The sequence below is a fragment of the Callorhinus ursinus genome, unplaced genomic scaffold, assembly GCF_003265705.2.
Source record: "Callorhinus ursinus isolate GAN/ISIS: 27379988/994484 unplaced genomic scaffold, GSC_fseal_2.0 scaffold2, whole genome shotgun sequence".
NCBI lineage: Eukaryota > Metazoa > Chordata > Mammalia > Carnivora > Otariidae > Callorhinus > Callorhinus ursinus.
This window is the reverse complement of record NW_027397064.1, coordinates 9312757-9332110: the sequence shown is the minus strand read 5'-3', so window position 1 is coordinate 9332110 and position 19354 is coordinate 9312757. Positions and strand designations below refer to the sequence as shown.

At 37.0% G+C, this 19354-nt stretch overlaps 1 protein-coding gene across 7 annotated transcripts in view; it reads right to left on the bottom strand.

Annotated features, from left to right (window-relative positions):
* The window catches only part of SPHKAP (SPHK1 interactor, AKAP domain containing), a 171872-nt gene that overhangs the window by 138785 nt on the left and 13733 nt on the right, over positions 1-19354 (bottom strand). For 5 of the 7 annotated variants that reach the window (XM_073877597.1, XM_073877599.1, XM_073877606.1 and 2 more), the window contains exon 2: positions 9484-9562. The exons of the other annotated variants lie outside the window; for them this stretch is intronic. In XM_073877597.1, the coding sequence (XP_073733698.1) occupies positions 9484-9562 (79 nt within the window). The remainder of the gene's footprint in view (positions 1-9483; positions 9563-19354) is intronic. 7 annotated transcript variants of the gene reach the window in all.

The window sequence follows — 19354 nt, the reverse complement described above, 5'->3', positions numbered from 1 at the left end:
ACGCAGTTCCACTGCAGCAATATTCAAAGCGAAAGCAACTTCTAATCCCCAGAAACACATTATAAATCAATTTGGTGACACCTAACATGCAAAACTGTGTGTAGAGAGGCTTCTCTTTTAAACCATGTGACATGGGTGTGAGTTCCCAGTAAGTGACTTGACAACGCAGCCCAATCTGTTCCCATGCCTTTGGGATGGAGATGGAATTTTTAGAGTGTTTGCAAAGATGCTGTCTTTGGTCTCTGGGGAAGCAGAACATCGGCTGCTACAGGATGAGGCAGAGACAGCAACATGAGACTCATGCATTTATTAAAATGAGGGCAAACTGACATTAAAAGAACTGCTGTCAAGATACAGTGCAACCTTATAAGTTGCTCCTAATGGAGAAGCCTGCAAGTTCTTCCCTGGGACATTTTCTTTGATTTTGACAAATGTTGACAGTATTTCTTAAGCACATCCTTTCAGACTGGTTTCATGCTGAAACTGCTAAATGTGTTTCAATGAGGAGATAGATCAAAGTGGAAAAGAAAGTACAAAAGCAGAGTTTGAAGTAGTGACTTTAAAAATACAATGGGAAGAGAAGTAGTCTCCCTTACAGAAAATATCATATGTGAATGAGGTGCTGAGTTACCACCACAGTACAATCATCAAGGATTCATGCAGTGTGAATAAGTAGGTCATCAGCAGTGACAACGGCTTAGAGAAGAGTCAGTGACTTCTCCAGAGAGAGATAAGTGTCCTGTTACTGGAAATCAAGTTGCCTATATTTTGCTACTCAAAGTTTGGTCTGTGAACCAACAGCATTGATACCGCTTAGGAGCTGGTTATATACCCAGGAATTCAGGTCTCTCCCTAGAATTACTGAATCAGAATCTGCATTTTAACATTCAACCTGGGGGATTCACCTGCCCGTTAGAATTTGAGAAGCATTTATCTGACATGTTAAATTAAATACATATTCCCATTTGCCCTTGGATCCTTGCACATGGTAGTTCTTCTTTGAAGAACACCCATCCCAGGCCTCCTCCTTCCTCTTGAATAATACCTACTCTACCTTTTGGGTCTCCATTTATAAATTACCTCTTGCACCTCCTTCCTCCCCAAGGAGGCCACTACTCCTCTCCAACGTATCACCAATACCTCATGCAAACACAAACACACTCACACTCTAACCACGTCCTCTATTCCCAACCTTACCCTAACCCAAGAAGTGGGATGGACACTCTTCTTGTGTATTCCAACAACACCCTGTACCATGTCCTGTTACAGCACTTGTCAAATGGCATATAATTTTGTAATATTTGTCTGTCTCCCCTTTAGGCTGTAAATACTGAAAGAACCCGGACCTGTTAGGATGGAGAACAGCGCCAGCCAGTGGAGGATGCTGAATTAATACTTATTAATGTTCTTATCTTCCTGAGCATCCTGGTGGACATCAAAAGATTAGGCACAAAAGAGTGTTTGAATTCAATGCTCAATTTTTTGCAGTGGTGACAGATGGTGAGATAAGCCACCCTTGAGGAGATCATTTAAAGAGTTTCCCAGGATAGATTTAATGAAAAGGGATCCTGCTGCTATTGTTGCTCAAATGTCAAGTAAACGAAGTGTAAAGTTAAAATAAATTTAGCAGAACCTAAAAGGTAGGATTTGTTCTTATCTCCTGCCCACTTATAGAATGTTTGCAGTAAAATGTAGTAATCACCATTCCTTTGATTATCTCTATCCTATTAAGGATATTTACTCTTGAGCTTTATACTAAATCCTTCCATCTCAAGACTGGAGAATAAATAAAAGCTCACCTCTATCAGAAGAGAACTTTAAAAGGGAATTGAGATGGCCTCATTAAATTCAGTTTAATGACATACCACAACTAAGAATTTAGAGGACTTTAAAACACAACTTCACGTGGTTCAAAATGAAAGTGTGCTCAAGTGGATGTCCTTATTTTACTCTCAGCCAAAGGGATTAACATGTTACATGAAGCTCAGAGGTTTAGGTCAGTCTTTCAAAAACCAATTTGTTTTTAAAATCCCATGATGTTTGTTTCTCTTACCTTCATCTTCTTTTTAAAAATTTTTTAATTTTTTTCCTTTTTATTTAAATCAATTAGCCAACATATAATACATCATTAGTTTTTGGTGTAGTGTTCAATGTTGGTTATTAAGGAGGGCACGTGATGTGATGAGCACTGGGTGATAAAAAGCAACTAATGAATCATTGAACATTACCTTCACCTTCTGACTAGTCTATTGACAAAGGCTTTCTCCTTGGCCAAACTTTAGTCAGGCTCCCCCAAGTGTCTTTTCAACTAGATCTTGACCTTGAACTACATCCCCGCCCTTGACCCACTGAGCCCAGTTTTTAGCAAGGAATCCTGCTACGTCAGTTTAGTAAGAATCCCTCCACCCTTGACATCTCTCCTCATCCCTCACCCTTGATAACTAGGTCCTTGGTTGGCTTTTAGCAGGAGTACTGTTAGGCTATTTTAGCAAGGATCCCCCTACCCTCAGTATTTCCACTTAGTACACTGACCCCCTCCCCTCACTCTGCCTATTGGCTGTAAGTTCCCATTTGTCCCTGTTATATGTGGAATTGAGCTCAGTGTTCTATACTGATGTCTTTCTCTCCGACTGCAGTAACTCAAATAAAATTTGTCTTGCATTTTTAGCAAATGTTTGGTGCAAAAGTTTTTGTATACAGTATGTGCTTTTATACTCTCCTGCTCCTTCTTTTCTTTCCTAGGTTGGAGACATCAGAACATGATTTTCTTATCATGCAATCCATACAAATTAAATATGTCACCAGTTCATCAGAGGCTGAAAGACCTAAATGGTCCTCATTAATTCTGTAAGACTTCAGTAAGCTTATCAGAAGGAACAACTATCCAAATTTTGGAAAATATTTAGAAACACTGTTAAATGTCCTACTTCAATATTTAAAGGCAACTGAGTAACTATAGAATGGTGAATTCCAGACTTTCCCATCTCTTGGACCAGTGAAATAACAATAAAAACATCAAGAAGATTATAAAGTGGCCATCCTTTTATTCCCAATAAGGACATTTAAAAAAAAATCCCTACCTCTGCTTTCACCATAATTCTTCAAAGAAAGACCATTTTAACAATGTAACAAAAAACTATGATAGATGATTTAAGAATGAAGAATATTTCTTTTTAAGAAAAGATAGTTGAGGAGCGCCTGGGTGGCTCAGTCGTTAAGCGTCTGCCTTCGGCTCAGGTCATGATCCCAGGGTCCTGGGATCGAGCCCCACATCGGACTCCCTGCTCTGCAGGAAGTCTGCTTCTCCCTCTCCCATTCCCCCTGCTTGTGTTCCCTCTCTCGCTGTGTCTGTCTCTGTCAAATAAATAAATAAAATCTTAAAAAAAAAAAAGAAAAGATAGTTGACACACTTGATTATCATTTTTGTCCTCAAATCAGTGAAACTACTGTTGCAAACCTAAGTTTGGGTACTAGCAAATGATAATAAGCAGAATATAAATAGGTCATTCATTATTAATCATAAAACAAGTAGCTTATTCTTAGCAGAAATAGTGGCTTCAAATTAGCTGTACTCTAATCTAATTTTGATTAATAAAAAAACATAAACAGGGGTGCCTGGGTGGTTCAGTCGGTTAAGTGTCTGCCTTTGGCTCAGGTCATGATCCCAGGTCCTGGGATCAAGCCCAATGTTGGGGTCCCTGCTCAGTGGGGAGTCTTTCTTTCCCTGCTTATGCTCACTCTCTTTCTCTGTCCCCCACAGGCACACCTGTGCACACATTCTCTCTCTCTCAAATAAATAAATAAAATCTTAAAAAAACATAAACAAAAAAGACATATGATTATAACATAGTTAATTCATTTGGTAGACAATTTGTACACCGGGGGCTAGTGATTTCTCTATTTTCAGTACTAGTCGGGCTGAAATCTTTTATCATGAGAAATTAAATTGAAAATTGCTCAAAAGAGACTTTTTATTCAGGCAACTCTCAAATCTGTCAGATATATCCAGTAAAACATAAACCTCATCATATGTAGATACCGTGCAAAAATAAGTAGATTATGATAGAAAAAACAGTCAACTTCTTTATATAAGAAAAGTACGTGTGTGTGTGTATGTGTGTGTGTGTGTGTGTGCGTATACAGGTATATATCTATATACATGTAACATCATATTCAACAGTATATATATATATATATAATATATAATAGAACATATATTGAACAATATCTTGTGTGTCTCAGATGCTGTGCTTTGCAAATCCATATATTATCTCTAAGAAAAGAGGTGATAGCAAGTAATGTCCTCATGAATTTAACCACTACTATGGGGTTTATTAGCTTTGGACCTTAAAAAGCTGTTTCACAATCTCAAGCTCCACCAAGACCACGAGAAATCATTTTAAAGCTGTATCTTCTTGTTCAGAAAAGCTCAGGCAAAACAGCATGATAGCTTAGCTTCCTTTTTTCTTTTTGCTAATGAGGGCTATAGGGAAATTTTGCAAGACAAATATCTTGCAAAGGTGTTTGCAAAAAGACTATTTAAACGTAAGGCAAAAAGTACACATCACTGTTGCTAAGTAAGTGTTTCATGAATATGTATTTATCCATGAAAACTATTACATGTTTCCTACTGAAGTATTTATCCCTAAGTCCTTTGTTTCTAAAAAAAAAAAACTTTTAAGTGTCTATTTGTTTCCATGGTCAAAACACTTTATGTATGTCACTGCATTCTGCTGCATCTAGACTTTTCAGATACATTCAGAATATATGTTATGGTAACCACCTCAGCTCCCAAGGATTTCTGCTCTTCCATCAAACCACCTGGCCCAGTGCTGTTATAAAATCTTCTCTGTGTTACTTTTAACAACAATTACTATCATTTAATGTATAGTGGGTGCTTAGAGCTCTAAGAGATATTTTATTTAGTCTTTTATTTTTTTTAAAGATTTTATTTATTTATTTATTTATTTGAGAGAGAGAATGAGAGGGAGAGAGAGAGAGAGAGAGAGCATGAGAGGGGGGAGGGTCAGAGGAAGAAGCAGACTCCCTGCTGAGCAGGGAGCCCGATGTGGGACTCGATCCCGGGACTCCAGGATCATGACCTGAGCTGAAGGCAGTCCCTTAACCAACTGAGCCACCCAGGCGCCCCTTACTTAGTCTTTTAATTATACCCCTTTTATAGATGAGAAACTAAGGATTAGAGGTTAACATAATAGAATCCAAGATTATATTACTCGTAAATAACTGATCTGAGATTTCACCTGCTTCTCTTAGCACTATACCATGTTCTTTTCCACTGTGATCTCTCATATTCCATCTAATCCTTTGCTTCTATGACCATGACATCCAAATCAGTCCTAATGCAGCCAAAACCCTGACAAAGCACAGGCTCTGGCATTTGAGAAACCCAGATTCAAGTTTCCACTCTCACCATTTACTATCTGGATGGAATGGGAGGGGTGCCTGGATGTCTCAGTCTGTTGAGCATACGACTCTTCATTTCGGCTCAGATCATGATCTCAGGGTTGTGACACTGAGCCCTGCATTAGGCTCTGCTCTGGGCATGGAGCCTGCTTAAGATTCTCTCTGCCCTTCCCACACACCCCTCCCTCTCTAAAAAAAAGAAAAAAGAATTGGACATGTTACTGAAACCTCTCTAAGCCTTGGTTTCCTCATCTGTAAAATGCAGATTAGATTATAATAGAAGCTTTGTCATAGAACTGTTCTGGTGGTTAAAAAGGGTTATTCTCGTAAACCAGCAATGTAATGTTGGCATAGGGTTAGTACTCAATATTAAATTGAGAAATGATATCACATTAAGCCCTATAAGCTAATTTATTCTTAAGAGTTTCCCTGTTGGATTTCCAGCACTTCTGAAAAAAGATTTATTTATTAAATTAAATATAACATATGCAGACCTTTTGAATAAATGTATAAGTGCTTCTTATGGTGACATTTCTCTTTTCTGTTCTCAGACCTAGGTTTTGAAAATATATACAGTAAAGATTTTCATAATTATGCTGACTCTTGACTATTATCACAAGATTATAAGATGAAGAATAATTAAGGCTTTTTTAAATCCAAGAAGACACAGAATTCATTCAATTGGTCTAAAACTGTACAAAGATGTGGCCCATTCAGGCACAGTTTTGTATCTATCAACATGGGAAAATATCCAGAAAATTGAAGCAAAGTTGCAAAACTCACAAAAGACTAGTCCGATATTGGTGAAAATTTGATTTGAAACTGTTTCTAGGGAAAAGTAGCTGTATTGCCAAAATGCTACTTTAGTTGAAAAAAAATTAATAAGATTACTTTAATAAATACATAAGAGAAATTTTTCTAAGGTATTTAATATGTTCCCTCTGTGTTTCTGTTTGCCCTCTTCATTTGCTTGGGAAACCCTTTCTTCTGGAGATACTGGGAGTTAGGCTTCCATGGAGCCCTGCTTCAGTCATCACAAACATCACATCATGCAACTGAATTAAAGAACTGTTACTAGAGGGGTGGGATCCAGATTTAAACCATGCATGCTGGAGATATATATATATATATATATATATATAAATATATATATATTAAGATTTTAATTTATTTATTTGAGAAAGTGAGAGAGAGCAAGAGAGAGAGAGAGCATAAGCAGGGGGAAGGCAGAGGGAGATTGAGAAGCAAACTCACTGCTGAGCAGGGAGCCTGCCGTGGGGCTCCATCCCAGGACCCTGGAATCATGACCTGAGCCGAAGGTGGATGCTTAAACAACAATGTCCAGGCACCCCTGGACATTTATACTTAAATCCAGTTATATGAAGTGGTGCCTAGGTGGTGCAGTCATTTAAGTGTATGTCTTCATCTCAGGTCATGATCTTGGGGTCCTGGGATGGAGCCCGCAGTGAGCTGCATGTCGGGCTCCCTGCTCACCTGGGAGTCTGTTTCTCCCTCTCCCTCCATCCCTCCCCGCCTCCCCCCGTGCTCTCTTTCTCTCAAATAAATAATATCTTTAAAAAAAATAATGTGTGATATAATGCATGTTGCTTCAGGGAGTATATAAATTGACATGACTGCTAAGGAAAACAATGTGCATGCTTTTCAAGATTTTTATCCGTGCACACCTGTCACTCGGGAACGCCCTTTATAGGAATCTATTCTAGAGCACAGAGAGCAAGATCAAGTACGTACTGAGATATTCAACTCAATATTATTAATAGAAAAAGCTGGAAATAAATAATATGTTCACCAATAGATACACTGATGGATTTAGTATGCAGACATTAAGATAATGTCTCTTCTCCCGCCCAAGAAAAAGGTGCAGGAAAATATTGCTCTGTTAAATGAACATAGTCGAACACAAAATGTTATTTTAGGTCTATTCTGTGCTCAAAACTTTGCAGTATCACTGCAGTTCATTTCCAGGAAGGCCATACGTCATTGCCGTGGGCTGTAAGGCCCTAATGCCTGGACTCCCCATCAACTCTGAGACCTCATGTTCTCCATGCTCTCTTCATCTCCCCCTCATTGTTCTGCTGTCTTAGTGCCTTCCCTACCCTGGAATGCTCTTTGCCCGGAGACCTGCACACTTCCCTTTATCACCTCCGTCAGGTCTTTCTCGAAGGCCTCTTCTGGATGCAGCTTCCCCTGACCATCCTGTTTACGGTTGCCACCCAGACCTCCCTATCCCTGGCTTCCGATCTTTCCTATCCTGCTCTGCTTTTCTCAGTATCAGTATCATCTTCTAATATTCCGGAATGTATTTATTTAGTGTTTATTATTTTTTATGAGTCTCCACACACCCCACAGGCAATAAACTCCACAAATGCAGGAATCTTTGTTGGTTTTTCAAGATACGATACCTGTGGAAATCACAATTCAGGAAACAGATCTTCACCTATCAATTTAAAATGTATCAATTTCCATTTTAAGGCACATCTGTATTTTATATCAAATGAAGATGGGTTCTCCAGTCTAGCTCGGGTTCAATTAAAATTGCTAGGCTTTCTTTCCAAATTTGTTATTTAGTTCTCGAGGTGAGAAAGAACATCTAATTCACTACTGAACCTCACAAAGTGCCTAACACAACACCTGGCAATTATTAGTCAGTGCTCAGTAAATATGGTAGGGTCAATAAACGGCACCACTTAAAATCTTAGCGATTTGTCTTTGTCAGATAAAAGTAAAGACAGGCTCTCAGTTCTCACTTCATGCTTTTGTCTGTGATGGTCTACAATCCTGAGATACAAATGTTGGTGAAACTATCAAATAGCTAGAAATAATCCATATAAACCATGAGGGAAATGACATGGTTTTTGTCAAGATGAAACTCATGTAAATTATAATTGCAATATTTGAACCCACCACAATAAATGAAGAGATGTGACAACATCTCCACATTAAACAAATATGCCAGATGAGAAGACTAGCAGTTAATATAAATATGTCAAGACTGAAAAACTTCTTATGTCATGTGATATAGTTAAAATATGACTGCATGGTGGAAGTCAGAAGACCTGAATTTGGGTCCCAAATGTCACTTTTATTAGTTTGACCTTAGGAAATTTACTTAATCTCCCTGAGCCTCAGTTTCTTCATCTGTCAAATGGGACCAATACTAGTTACTCTTCATGATTTGCTGCTATTAAAGGGAGAAAGTCTCAGCCAATAGTAACAGGTACACCTGGTTGACATTCACTCTACCTCCATCGTTATGACGGGATCTTTATCTTTGTCACTTCATAGCCTCACAGCGTCAGGACAGTGGAGGGGCTGCTAGCCTATTATCTTCATAAGAATAAGACTCAGAGGTTTAGAATTTGCTCAGAGTTACACAGTTAAGTGGCACAATTTGAGATGCAAACCTAGATGAACCAGACCCCTGGTCTGTGCTCTCTCCCAGGTGCCCAGCTGTCTCCACGTAGCACCACTTGCTTTTGTCACAGGCTAAGTTCCTTAAGAACTGTTTTTCTTTCGAATGCTCCCATTTTATGGGGGGGGGGGGGGGGTTTGGGCCCCAGAAAGGGGGCTGCAGAAAAGGGGGGGGGGTTCACAAGAGGGGGTGTCGCTGGCTGCTGCACCAGGTGGGATGGTTAGTCCCAAGGGAAGAGGGGGGCTTCAGCCAAACACACTGCCAGCTCCTGGTCTCCATGAAAGTGGAATAAACCCCCCCCCCCTTTTGTGATTTCAGGGATGAGGAAAGCCCCACCTAACTAAACATTTCTGCCACCTAGCAAAACTTGATACCGGAGTCCCTGCGAATGCCTTAGAGTCATTTATGGGACACAGAAAGGGTAAAATTTGACGGTAAGAAAGAGATAACATGCACTGCAGTTTGGAGCTTGGCAGAAATAGTGTTGCAAACCAGAAAGCCAGCAGTCAGGGTCAAAATCTTAGAGTTGGGAACCCAGGGGGCCCATGGGATGCTGGAATGAAAGTGGAGGTCCTGGTTATGACTTGGCTGCATACATCCCTTGGACCCCACACTCCACAACCCACCTGGATTCCTGGGAGTGTCTCCTGGTGGACAAGGCAGCAGAGAGGCTGGTAGGTGAGTTTGGTTCAACTACCCACATGGCTGATGGAGAGGACCACACCCACAACAAAGGAGTTACAAACACCAGCAGATTTGGAGAGGAGACAGGAGAGGAACAGGGTGGGGGAAAAAAGAAACAGAAATTTTAGTGTCATTCAAGGAGAAAGGCACACTCAAGCAGGCTGTCTTTAAAAAGAACAAAAGTAGCTAGATGATGAGGTTGTTAACAGTTAAAAACAAAACAAAACAAAAAAACCTCAGAAAAGGGTTCAAAAACCACGCATATTTTCAGATAGCGTCTGTCTTGAGTAATGTGCTGGATGTGTGATTGGGCTTCACATCTTTATTGCATCAAAAGGTAATCCACATCTTGCAGATAAGAATTTCAGATCCTTCTAACCTAGTTTACGGCTATCTATAGGTGAGGAGCATTTTGTGCTTCTTAAGTTTAATATTTTAATACTAAGATTAATATTAAGAGAAAAACAGGGCAACAGATTTTTATGGAAATTGAATGCCTTGTAATCAAGTTTCTCTACAATGCTTACCTGGAGGTATGCTCCAGTCCTTTTTTTCTTAATTCAAATCAATAGTGTATTACCTCAAATCTCAACAGCTAGAAAGTCATTATAACTATGAAAAAATAATATATCTATATCTTATATATTAGATTTATAAGAGCGAAGGTGAATAAGGAGACAGTGAAATTATCTTTGCATCTCCATGACTGATAGTTAGCAGTACATGATTAGAATTCAAGAAATTTTATTGTGTGGATAAAGACGTCAGAGAAGACAAAGGCGGTAAAATATCAGAGCAATGAAAGCAGGAGATACCTGGTGTGAGGGCATGGCCTATAGCACCATCTGTGGTCATATAGGAAGACCTCCAATCTATGCCATTCACTAAGGGTTACAGTTTTCTCTGGAAAGGTCTTGTCTGCTTTCTTTAGACTTAGTCCTAAAAAATTCATATTTATTGAAGTATACAAATTTTCTTCTTAAATCTCACTTTTTGTTTGTGGCTCATATGAAAAAATGTACTTTATGTGTGTGCTTTGATTTATATTCAGCAAACATGATAAACTCATTTATTAATCCTAATAATTCATCTGCAGATATTTTGGGCTTTCTGTGCACACAATCAACTAAACTGCAAATGTCGAGAGTTTTGATTCCTCCTTTGCCATACCTTCTACTTTTTGTTTCTCATTATTGTCTTTCTGTGTTGGCTAGGATCTTCAGTGAAAGGTTGAATAGAGTAGTGCAAAAATCCTTAAAGTTATACCACTATGTATTATGTTTCCTGTAGGTTTTTATTAAGGAAGTTCTTGTCTATTTACATTTTTCTAGTATTTTTATCCTATTAATCATAAAAGGATGTTGCATTTTATCAAATGTCTTTTTACATTTACTGATATAACCATATTGCTCTCTTCCTTTAGAATGTTAATTTGATGAATTATAATTGATTTGTAATATTAAATCAGTCTTCAATTCCTGAGATCAACTCACAATTTGATTACAAATGTATTATCCTTTTTATATATTGTAGGACCTAGCTTGCTAATATTTTGGTTAGGAACTTTTTTCCCTCTGTGATTGTGAATGAGATTGACCGTATTTCTTTTCTTCCCTTGTCAGATTGGTATCAAGGTTATGCCAGCTTCATAAAAGAGATTTAGGGTATTCCTCTTCTATTTGCGGGAAGTGTTCTGGCGCTATAGGAATTAACTCTTCCAGTGAGGCTGTCTGGGAGTGGAGCTTTCCTGTTGGCAGGGTTTTAACTACAGAGTCAGTATCTCTAATGTTTATCATGGTTCCTATTTCTTCCTCAGTTACTTTGGTAGGTTCTATTTTTATTTAAAATTGCCTTTTTAATCCAAGTTGTATATATATGTATTGACATGATGTTTTATACCATTACTATAATTTTGTCTGTGGTATCTGTAGTAATGTTCTTTTTTTTTTTTGTCATTCCTAAAATCACTTTTTTGTGCTTTACCTATCCCCTTTTTAAATTAAACATGTCAGGGATTTTTGCCTCTTCAAAGAACCATCTTTTGATTTGTCTATCCTTCACAGTACTACGTTAATTTTCAATCATATAATTTCGATCTCATTATTATTTACTTTCTTGAAGGTTATTTTGTTGTTTCTTTTTAAAATCTCAGGAGATCGATATTCACTATCATCTTTAAGCTTTCCTTTCATTTTTTTTAATGTATGTCTTTAAGGACATAAATTTTTTCTCTTACGATAGCTTTACCTGCATTCCACAAGTTTTGAAATGTGGTACCTTTATTATCTTTCAATTCAAAGACTTTTTGATTTTCATTATAATTTTGTTGATTTTATTTCAATTTATATGGAAAATTTCAATTTGTCTTTTCATTACTGACTTACAGTAGAATTGCATTTTACTCAGACACCATGGTGTGCATAACACTGATCTTCGTATTAAGAACTGCTTTATAATCCAATTATGTGGCCAATTTCTGTAAATGTTATATGTAATCTGCAGGTTTGGGTTATCATAGTCTAGGTATGTACATTGAGTTAAGTTGATTGTGATAGATCTTCTAAGTTCATACAGATATTTTTTGGATAAATTCTTTTTCTATTTCTGTCCATTTTTGTTTTAATTTTAAGGATACTTTGTTATATGAATACAAATTTAAAATGTAGGCATGCCTTGCTGATTATTCAACCCTTTCCATTATGCAGTGACATACTTAACTTCCGGCAATGCTCTTCTGTTTTAAAGGTTATTTTGTCTGATAAAAGCAACATCAGTTTTCTTTGGTTAGCTCCTGAATTATGTATTTTTTTCCATCCTTTTAGTATTTTAAGTTTTAAATATGTCTTACTTTCTTTGATTTTGCAAAATCCAAATGATAATCTTTGCATTTTCTCTGGAGCATTTAGTCCATTTACTTTTAATGTAACCATTGTATGTTTAAAATCTTTTATAATATTCTTTAGTAACACTCCCAGTTTTTGCCTATGAGAATATATATTTATTTACTCTTGCAAGATATTTTCACAAAGCATAGAATTCTAAACTGGCAATTATTTCCTTCATACAGTGACGATATTACCTCATTATCTTTGGGTTCCCATCGTTGTTTTTGTGATATCAGCTGTCATTGTTAGTTTTTAAAGGTAATGTATCTTTCTTCTAGCTACTTTTAAGATTTTGTTTTTCTTTGATGGTCTGTTGATATTTAGCTAATAATTCCTTATTATCATATCCACCCTTCAATTCTTTTAGTAAACTTTAAAATGTTTTATTATAAATTCAGTCATTTTCAGCAAGAGGATTGATGAATAACTTTGTTATATTGCTGGAATTAAAACTCATAGGCCTTTCAAAGTTATCTGATGGTGTGGGGAAGAACACACAGAGAGAGGAAAATAGTACCAACAGGTTTCAAGGATGAGAAAAATGTGAATTAAAAACAACTGACCCATTTCCTGAAAAGCTTTTCATGAAGAATTAGAAGTAGTGGGGTGGAGAAAGGAGTAGATAATTAAGTGACCTAAAGATACCTAGTCATTCGGTTATTTCATGCAATGGCAGCATGCTGTAGCAAAACAGAAACAGCAATGGCAATAATACTTATTATATGTCACCCCTTGGAAGTTAAATAAAACCATCTTCATTTTTTATGAAGATTAACATATAGCTAAAGTGACACATTTTTCAAGATGGACCTGGTTTTAAATCATTTACAGAACTGTACTTCAAAAACACATCATATTTGGCAGGGTAAGTGTTGAAAAGTTTGGAAAGTTTTAAAAAGATGGTCTTCATATGCAGATAAATACAGCATACAATCTTTTTCTTGAAAAGCAGCCATACTTTAAAGCAAGTTTACCTCTACTCAATATATCAAAATGCCAAGGCACAGAAAACACAATATCTGAGTTTATTGATAATCACTGAATCTTACATTTTGTGTTATAAATTCATTATAACAATACATTGTTGTTGGGTTTATAGATTTCATTTTGTAGAAAAAGCTTAGGTAAGTGACTCACGTACAGAATTCAGATAGGATGCATGCTTCCTCCCTGCCAGATCTAAATTGCTTTCTCTACAAGGCATTTTTTTACCCTAATGGAAGTTGAGTAGCACAATCCAATATGTTAGAGAGACAGATAGAATGATCAATTTTTCTATGACTCCACTCTGGTTTAATTTTTTAAATAACCAACTTAAAAATGATCAGGTTTCAGAATGAGATGCAGAAATGAAGGAAAGACTCAAACATCTACTTTTTCTTTTCTCATGAGTTCACTCAACTAAAAATATAAGTAAGTGAATGGACTAATAAAAAGACAGACAAAATGCAGATCATCATATTAAGTCCTAAGCTATAATGCTTGAAAACATTGAGCTTGCAAGAGAAAAATACATCTGTACTTTCCACTTCATAGGAAGAGTATGTGAACCAAAGGCACTTAGAGATTCCTCTAAGTTTTATATTTGAGAGGAAAATTTTAGTTAAAAATAATGAAATTCTAATTTGGGCAGCCCTTCAGAAATTGGAATAATTGATATTACTGGCTAAATTATATCTTTGCACAATTTTAGATAAATTATTTTTAAGCCAACTATCCATTTATAAGGTTTATTATTTAACCCACCTAAGAAAGCATTCTTGTAATAGTATAGCAACATTCTTCCTTTTTTGTGTAAATCATATTCCTAATCACAAATGCCTCTACTATATACCACAAGGCATCATCAAACTGTTCAACTGTATTTTTTTCATCTAGGCTAATTAATCTCAATTATTGAAGTTTAGCTGGTACGGTTTTCTTATTTCATCTTTAAAGCTAACTTTGCCCAATCTTTCTGCTTTCGGGAGGTGAAATCAAGGCCTAGAGCTGGGACCAGCATCTCCGTTGGAAGGTTAGCAATGAATACTCTTGTCACTCATTCTGCAGTATGTATTTCTGAGATAAAATTTGACAAGGGTAAGAATTGCTGCTTCCTAAAGGTAGACATGAGAATAGAGCAATCAGAACACAAATTATTAAATAGTTGGAATCTATATGCAACTATTATTAATGGGAACCTCAAGTGTAATGTCACATATGAATCATAGCAACCTAAAAGTTCACTCAATAAAAAGACCATAAAATGCATATAAATATGCACTTCAGATTGTATAACTCCATAGATTCCCAAATAGCCAAGATTCAAGACACCTTGCCTTGTTCTTGGAAATCACATTTCATCCTTTCTAGGGGACACGGAGCACGGAATTTTACTGAGGTTGAGCAGATGAACGTGTTTCATCATTATTAGGACAATATAGCCATTGTCACTGCAGGTTGATGCTGTTGCCTCATTAGATGTCACCAAGAAAAGTGAACTGAGAGCAGTGAGCAAATCCAGATAGGGAGATTATGTAAAGAGACTTCCAGGCTGCTTGGTGCCTTGAAACACTCACTCTCTTATTTCCAAAGTGTTCAAAGTACAATAAACATATTTCTGAGACAAATTCTGTAATTTAATATTTAATGGCAAGTTATAGTTGCAAACAGCCAATTGAACATCTATGTGGCACAGGCAAAGAGGGAAAACAAAGGCTCAAAGTTTAGGAGCTGCTGTTAATTGTAGCTCAGGGAGAGAATGCAGCAGACCATCCAGCTTATTAGACTGTTTCTCGGCAAAGTGAAATGAATGTGTCCTAGACAGAAGATCATCCCGGTAAGAAAGGTCTTCCCTTGTGAAAGATTTAAGCTAAAATATGACAACTAAGAGAACAAGACTTTTTCTTTCCCCTTCAAAACCTTTTCGAGATAAGATTACTATCTTTTATGTATACCTTCACAGTGTCTACATTATGATTTCTCAGAGAATCTGATGTGCATGTCTCAAATGTAGCTACAAGCTGATTGTGATAGACCCACAAACAGCAACCAAAAGGAAGCCTTGCTTATATCAGTGTTCTTGATGTGTACTGTAGGATTGCCTGAATGGCTCAATTATTTTCCACTGTAGATGAATGAAGTTCACCCTCCAAAAAAATTACAAGTGTAAGGGCTAACATCAATAAATAGTCAGTTATATATCCCAAACCTTTTGGCCACTAATTCAAATTTACCTCTGAGCCTCTCATTTTCTTAGGCAAGATCTTCTAGAAATGCACAAGCATTTAATTTCTTCTGAAATGCTCAATCAAAATGAGATTCCTTTCTAACAATGTGTTAAGTTCTAATAGACACTTTGTACGCAGAAAAGGTTACTGAGCACCAAGAATTGTATGAAGTGTTCAAGACGCTACCGTGAATAAAATCGAAAGCCCTACCTTCATGGCATTTATATTGCATTGATGGAGAGAAACAAACAAAAAAACAAAAAAGCAATATATAAAAGTAGAATATGTAAAAGATTAAGGAAAATAATACTTGAATATTGCTCTGATGAAGTCAGCATTTTCACATAGGTTGCTTAGTTTTCTCTGCACACAAGTAGTGAGAATTGGGTCAAGAAACGTTAATATACAGATTCAAGATAGTTAAATAATTTGGCCAAAATCACACAGTACATCAAAGAACATCTTACACCCAGGTCTTCCAATTCCATGCCTTGAGATTTTTTCCATTACACAACACTGTCTACACAGTATCAAAAGTAAATTAAATGTTCCCAAAGAGTTGTGTACTGAATATCATGGAAATGAAATATCCAAATGATCTGAAAGATTAAATATGTATCTGAACATTTCAGGGTTCTCCACTCATGGGCTCAAAGAAAGCAGGACTCGAAGAGAAAAGAATGAAGCAGCTGGATAATTAGCAATGGAACACCTGTTATTCCCCTTTTCTATTTGTTTTTTGTTTTGTTTCTTTTTTTTACTTTCAGAAGAACTCAGAGTCTATTTGCCTTCTTGCAGGTGTTTCTATTACTTTGGCCTATTAATATGGGAGTAAAGGAGGCATTATTTTGATGGAAAGGCAATGGAAGAAAGAGAGCAGTACATGTTCTTAAGGGTAGGGATAGTTCACAGAGATCACTGGAATTTGAAATAGTTGGACTGCTTTACAATTGCTAGGAAAGCCTTCTTTGGAGAGTCTTGAAAACAAACATGTCGGCTGCAATATTTTCACGGATTATTTGGATGCCACAGAAGCTCAGTAGTTGTTCTGTTTAGGTTGAATCATTATGATTCTTGAAAGTAAAGTTACCAAGAAAAACAAGGAACCAAAGTTTAAATAATGTTGCTATTCATTAAGCCGTATTCACCTGCTTCAGAGGGCAAGACTGATGTAGAAATGCCAGGGGCAAAACAACATGCCAAATTTAGTGAGGCTAATTATGACTGATATGCTTGCAAAAAGTCAGAAATAATGCATCAGAATGGACACCACACTCACGGGTTCATTTCATCCATGACTTTGCACTAAAGCCAAGCAATAGGGAAAATCCAGCAATTATCTAGTGAATTTAATCAGTGCTGATGTTCAGTGTTGATCATCCATTCAAACAACTTCCTATTTATTGTACAAACTGTCCACTAACTGCCTTGTGGAGCAGTGGAATCAGGATTCCAGTCTAGGTTGTGGGACCCCCAGGTCTGAGCTCTTCCACCACTGTCCTGCTAACTAACTTAGGCATAGTCCAGGTTCCTAAACATAATGTCAAAGCAAAAATTGTACCAGACAAAGTTCACCAGGTAAGGAAGACTTTATACAGGGCTACTGCAAAAGGAGAGAAAGCAGTCTAAATTCAACTCCCTTCAAACAAAGAGTAGGAGAGTTTTTAAGAGCAGAGGTGCTGGTGGTGTTAATTGGTCCTACCAAAGGAAAAGTAAACTTTCTCATATCTTCCCATAGGAGACAATTTTATAACTTAGAACAAAGGTGCCTACAGAAGCTAGGCTCTTTCCCTCCTATAGAAATTGGGAGATCTGGGTGCTATCTCCTATGGTGTTTACATTCCAAAGAGACTGTTTCCAGGTGCTTAACAAAGACATTCCTGGCTCATAAAAACAACAACAATTAAAAAAAAAAAAAGCTTTGCAAAGGGGCAGAGAAATCATTTGCAAGCACAAATTTTTTTTTTTTTTTTTTTTAAAGAAAATGCTCTAAGAAAAGAGAAGCCTGGGGCTGGAGTCAGGAATATGATGTCTAAACTTTAGTCAGGATGAGGGAAATGTGCAGTCCATCTTGGTGGATGGGCTGTGGGTGCTTCCATCATCAAGCCCTTGGCTTCCCCTCCATCCTCATTTCTTACCACAGGGAACCATGTACTTTGCTTCAATGCTATCATCACTATTCATCTATGGAAATAATTTCTGTAAAAGTGTGTCTTTAAAATCTCCCTCCAAACTGATCTATTGTTTGTTGACTACTACTGGGAATATGTCGGGTGCTGGGAGCCAAGCTGGGATCGTCTAGTTTATTAGGAAAGGGAGCAGAGGAATCAGGTGTTCCCTACCCTCAGCTGCCAGGTAAGGGCTTTAATATAAAAACTTCATCCCTTTGAGGAAGACAGAAATGAGCCAAAATACAGATTAAAGAGGAGTAATTTCAGCTTTAGTTTAGTGTTTTGAATGTATCTGAGAGGTGATGCTGTCAGTGGCATTTGTGGGCTCAGAAGCAGGAGCTGTGGAATGTTGCATTAATCATGTCCATCTTCTCTGTGACCAGAACATTCAAATGATCTTTCGTTAGAACTATGTGAACCTTCTCAGTTAAATGCTTTGATATATTTATTTGGTTAAGAGTAGACTTTTGTATACCAATCAAGGATACTCTGATGAGACAATGAATATTTTTTAAGTGTACTTTTTCAACATACTCTAAACCTTTGCATATTTGTAAGATAATAAATGTTTGGATCCAGGGTCCTGGACTCAGTGCCCCTTCCCGTACATGGACTTTCCTGGTCTTCCATTTGAGATATTAGCATCTATGTTCTCTGCACTCATAGGTAAACTTGGCTCAAGAATTATCAGGTAAAGGGTACATTTAATTTATTCACCTTCCTTGATGCCTTTTCATACATTCAATCTAAATTGCTACCTGCACATTAAAAATAGTCTGATACTCGTGAGATATTTTGTAAACACAAAGACTTCTGTAATCTTCACTACAGTGGAGATTCCAGATGATTGAGTTTTTGAAATATTCAATTGCACCTGTATGACTTCATTAGATAATTTGCTCATCTACAGACAATGTTTGTGAAAATAGAAAAGGTTTTCAGCAGTGCCATACCCTGGAGAAAATCTGGTAAACTTAAAGTCATTGGAACTTATCCCCCCACAGATCAGGTGTCCCAGTTATTCATTAGCTAGTCTCTGCAGTTTCAAGATTGTGTAAGAAAGCAAATGGACCGACCACTAACAATTAGTCTCCAGTGAAGATCCTTCCCACTTGAGTGTTTATCTCTGTGCATTGCATCAACACCTTCGATGGTTGTTTTCTGTTAATGAGTTCAGAGGATGTGACTTTTATCTAAATCAAATACTAATCAATTGAAAGAAATCTTGCAAAAGATGCAGGGATCAGAAAGGAGAAGAAAATGATACTGGAGAAATCTTTATCACACGTCAAACCATCTCTAAGTAAGCATCTGGTAGAGTGAGATCAGTTAACATTGGAAGAAGAGAAGATCAAAGAGGGTGATGACATGACAGATATTTTCACAAGAGATTGACTTGAGAATCAAAGAATTAAAGGGAACATTGGCAAAATGGATGAGGCTACTGAATATAGTACTAACACTGTTCATAATATTGTGACCAAAAGTGCCATGTTAACAGACAATTTTGAAGGGAAAATTATGATCTTCCAATCAGCACTGAATCCA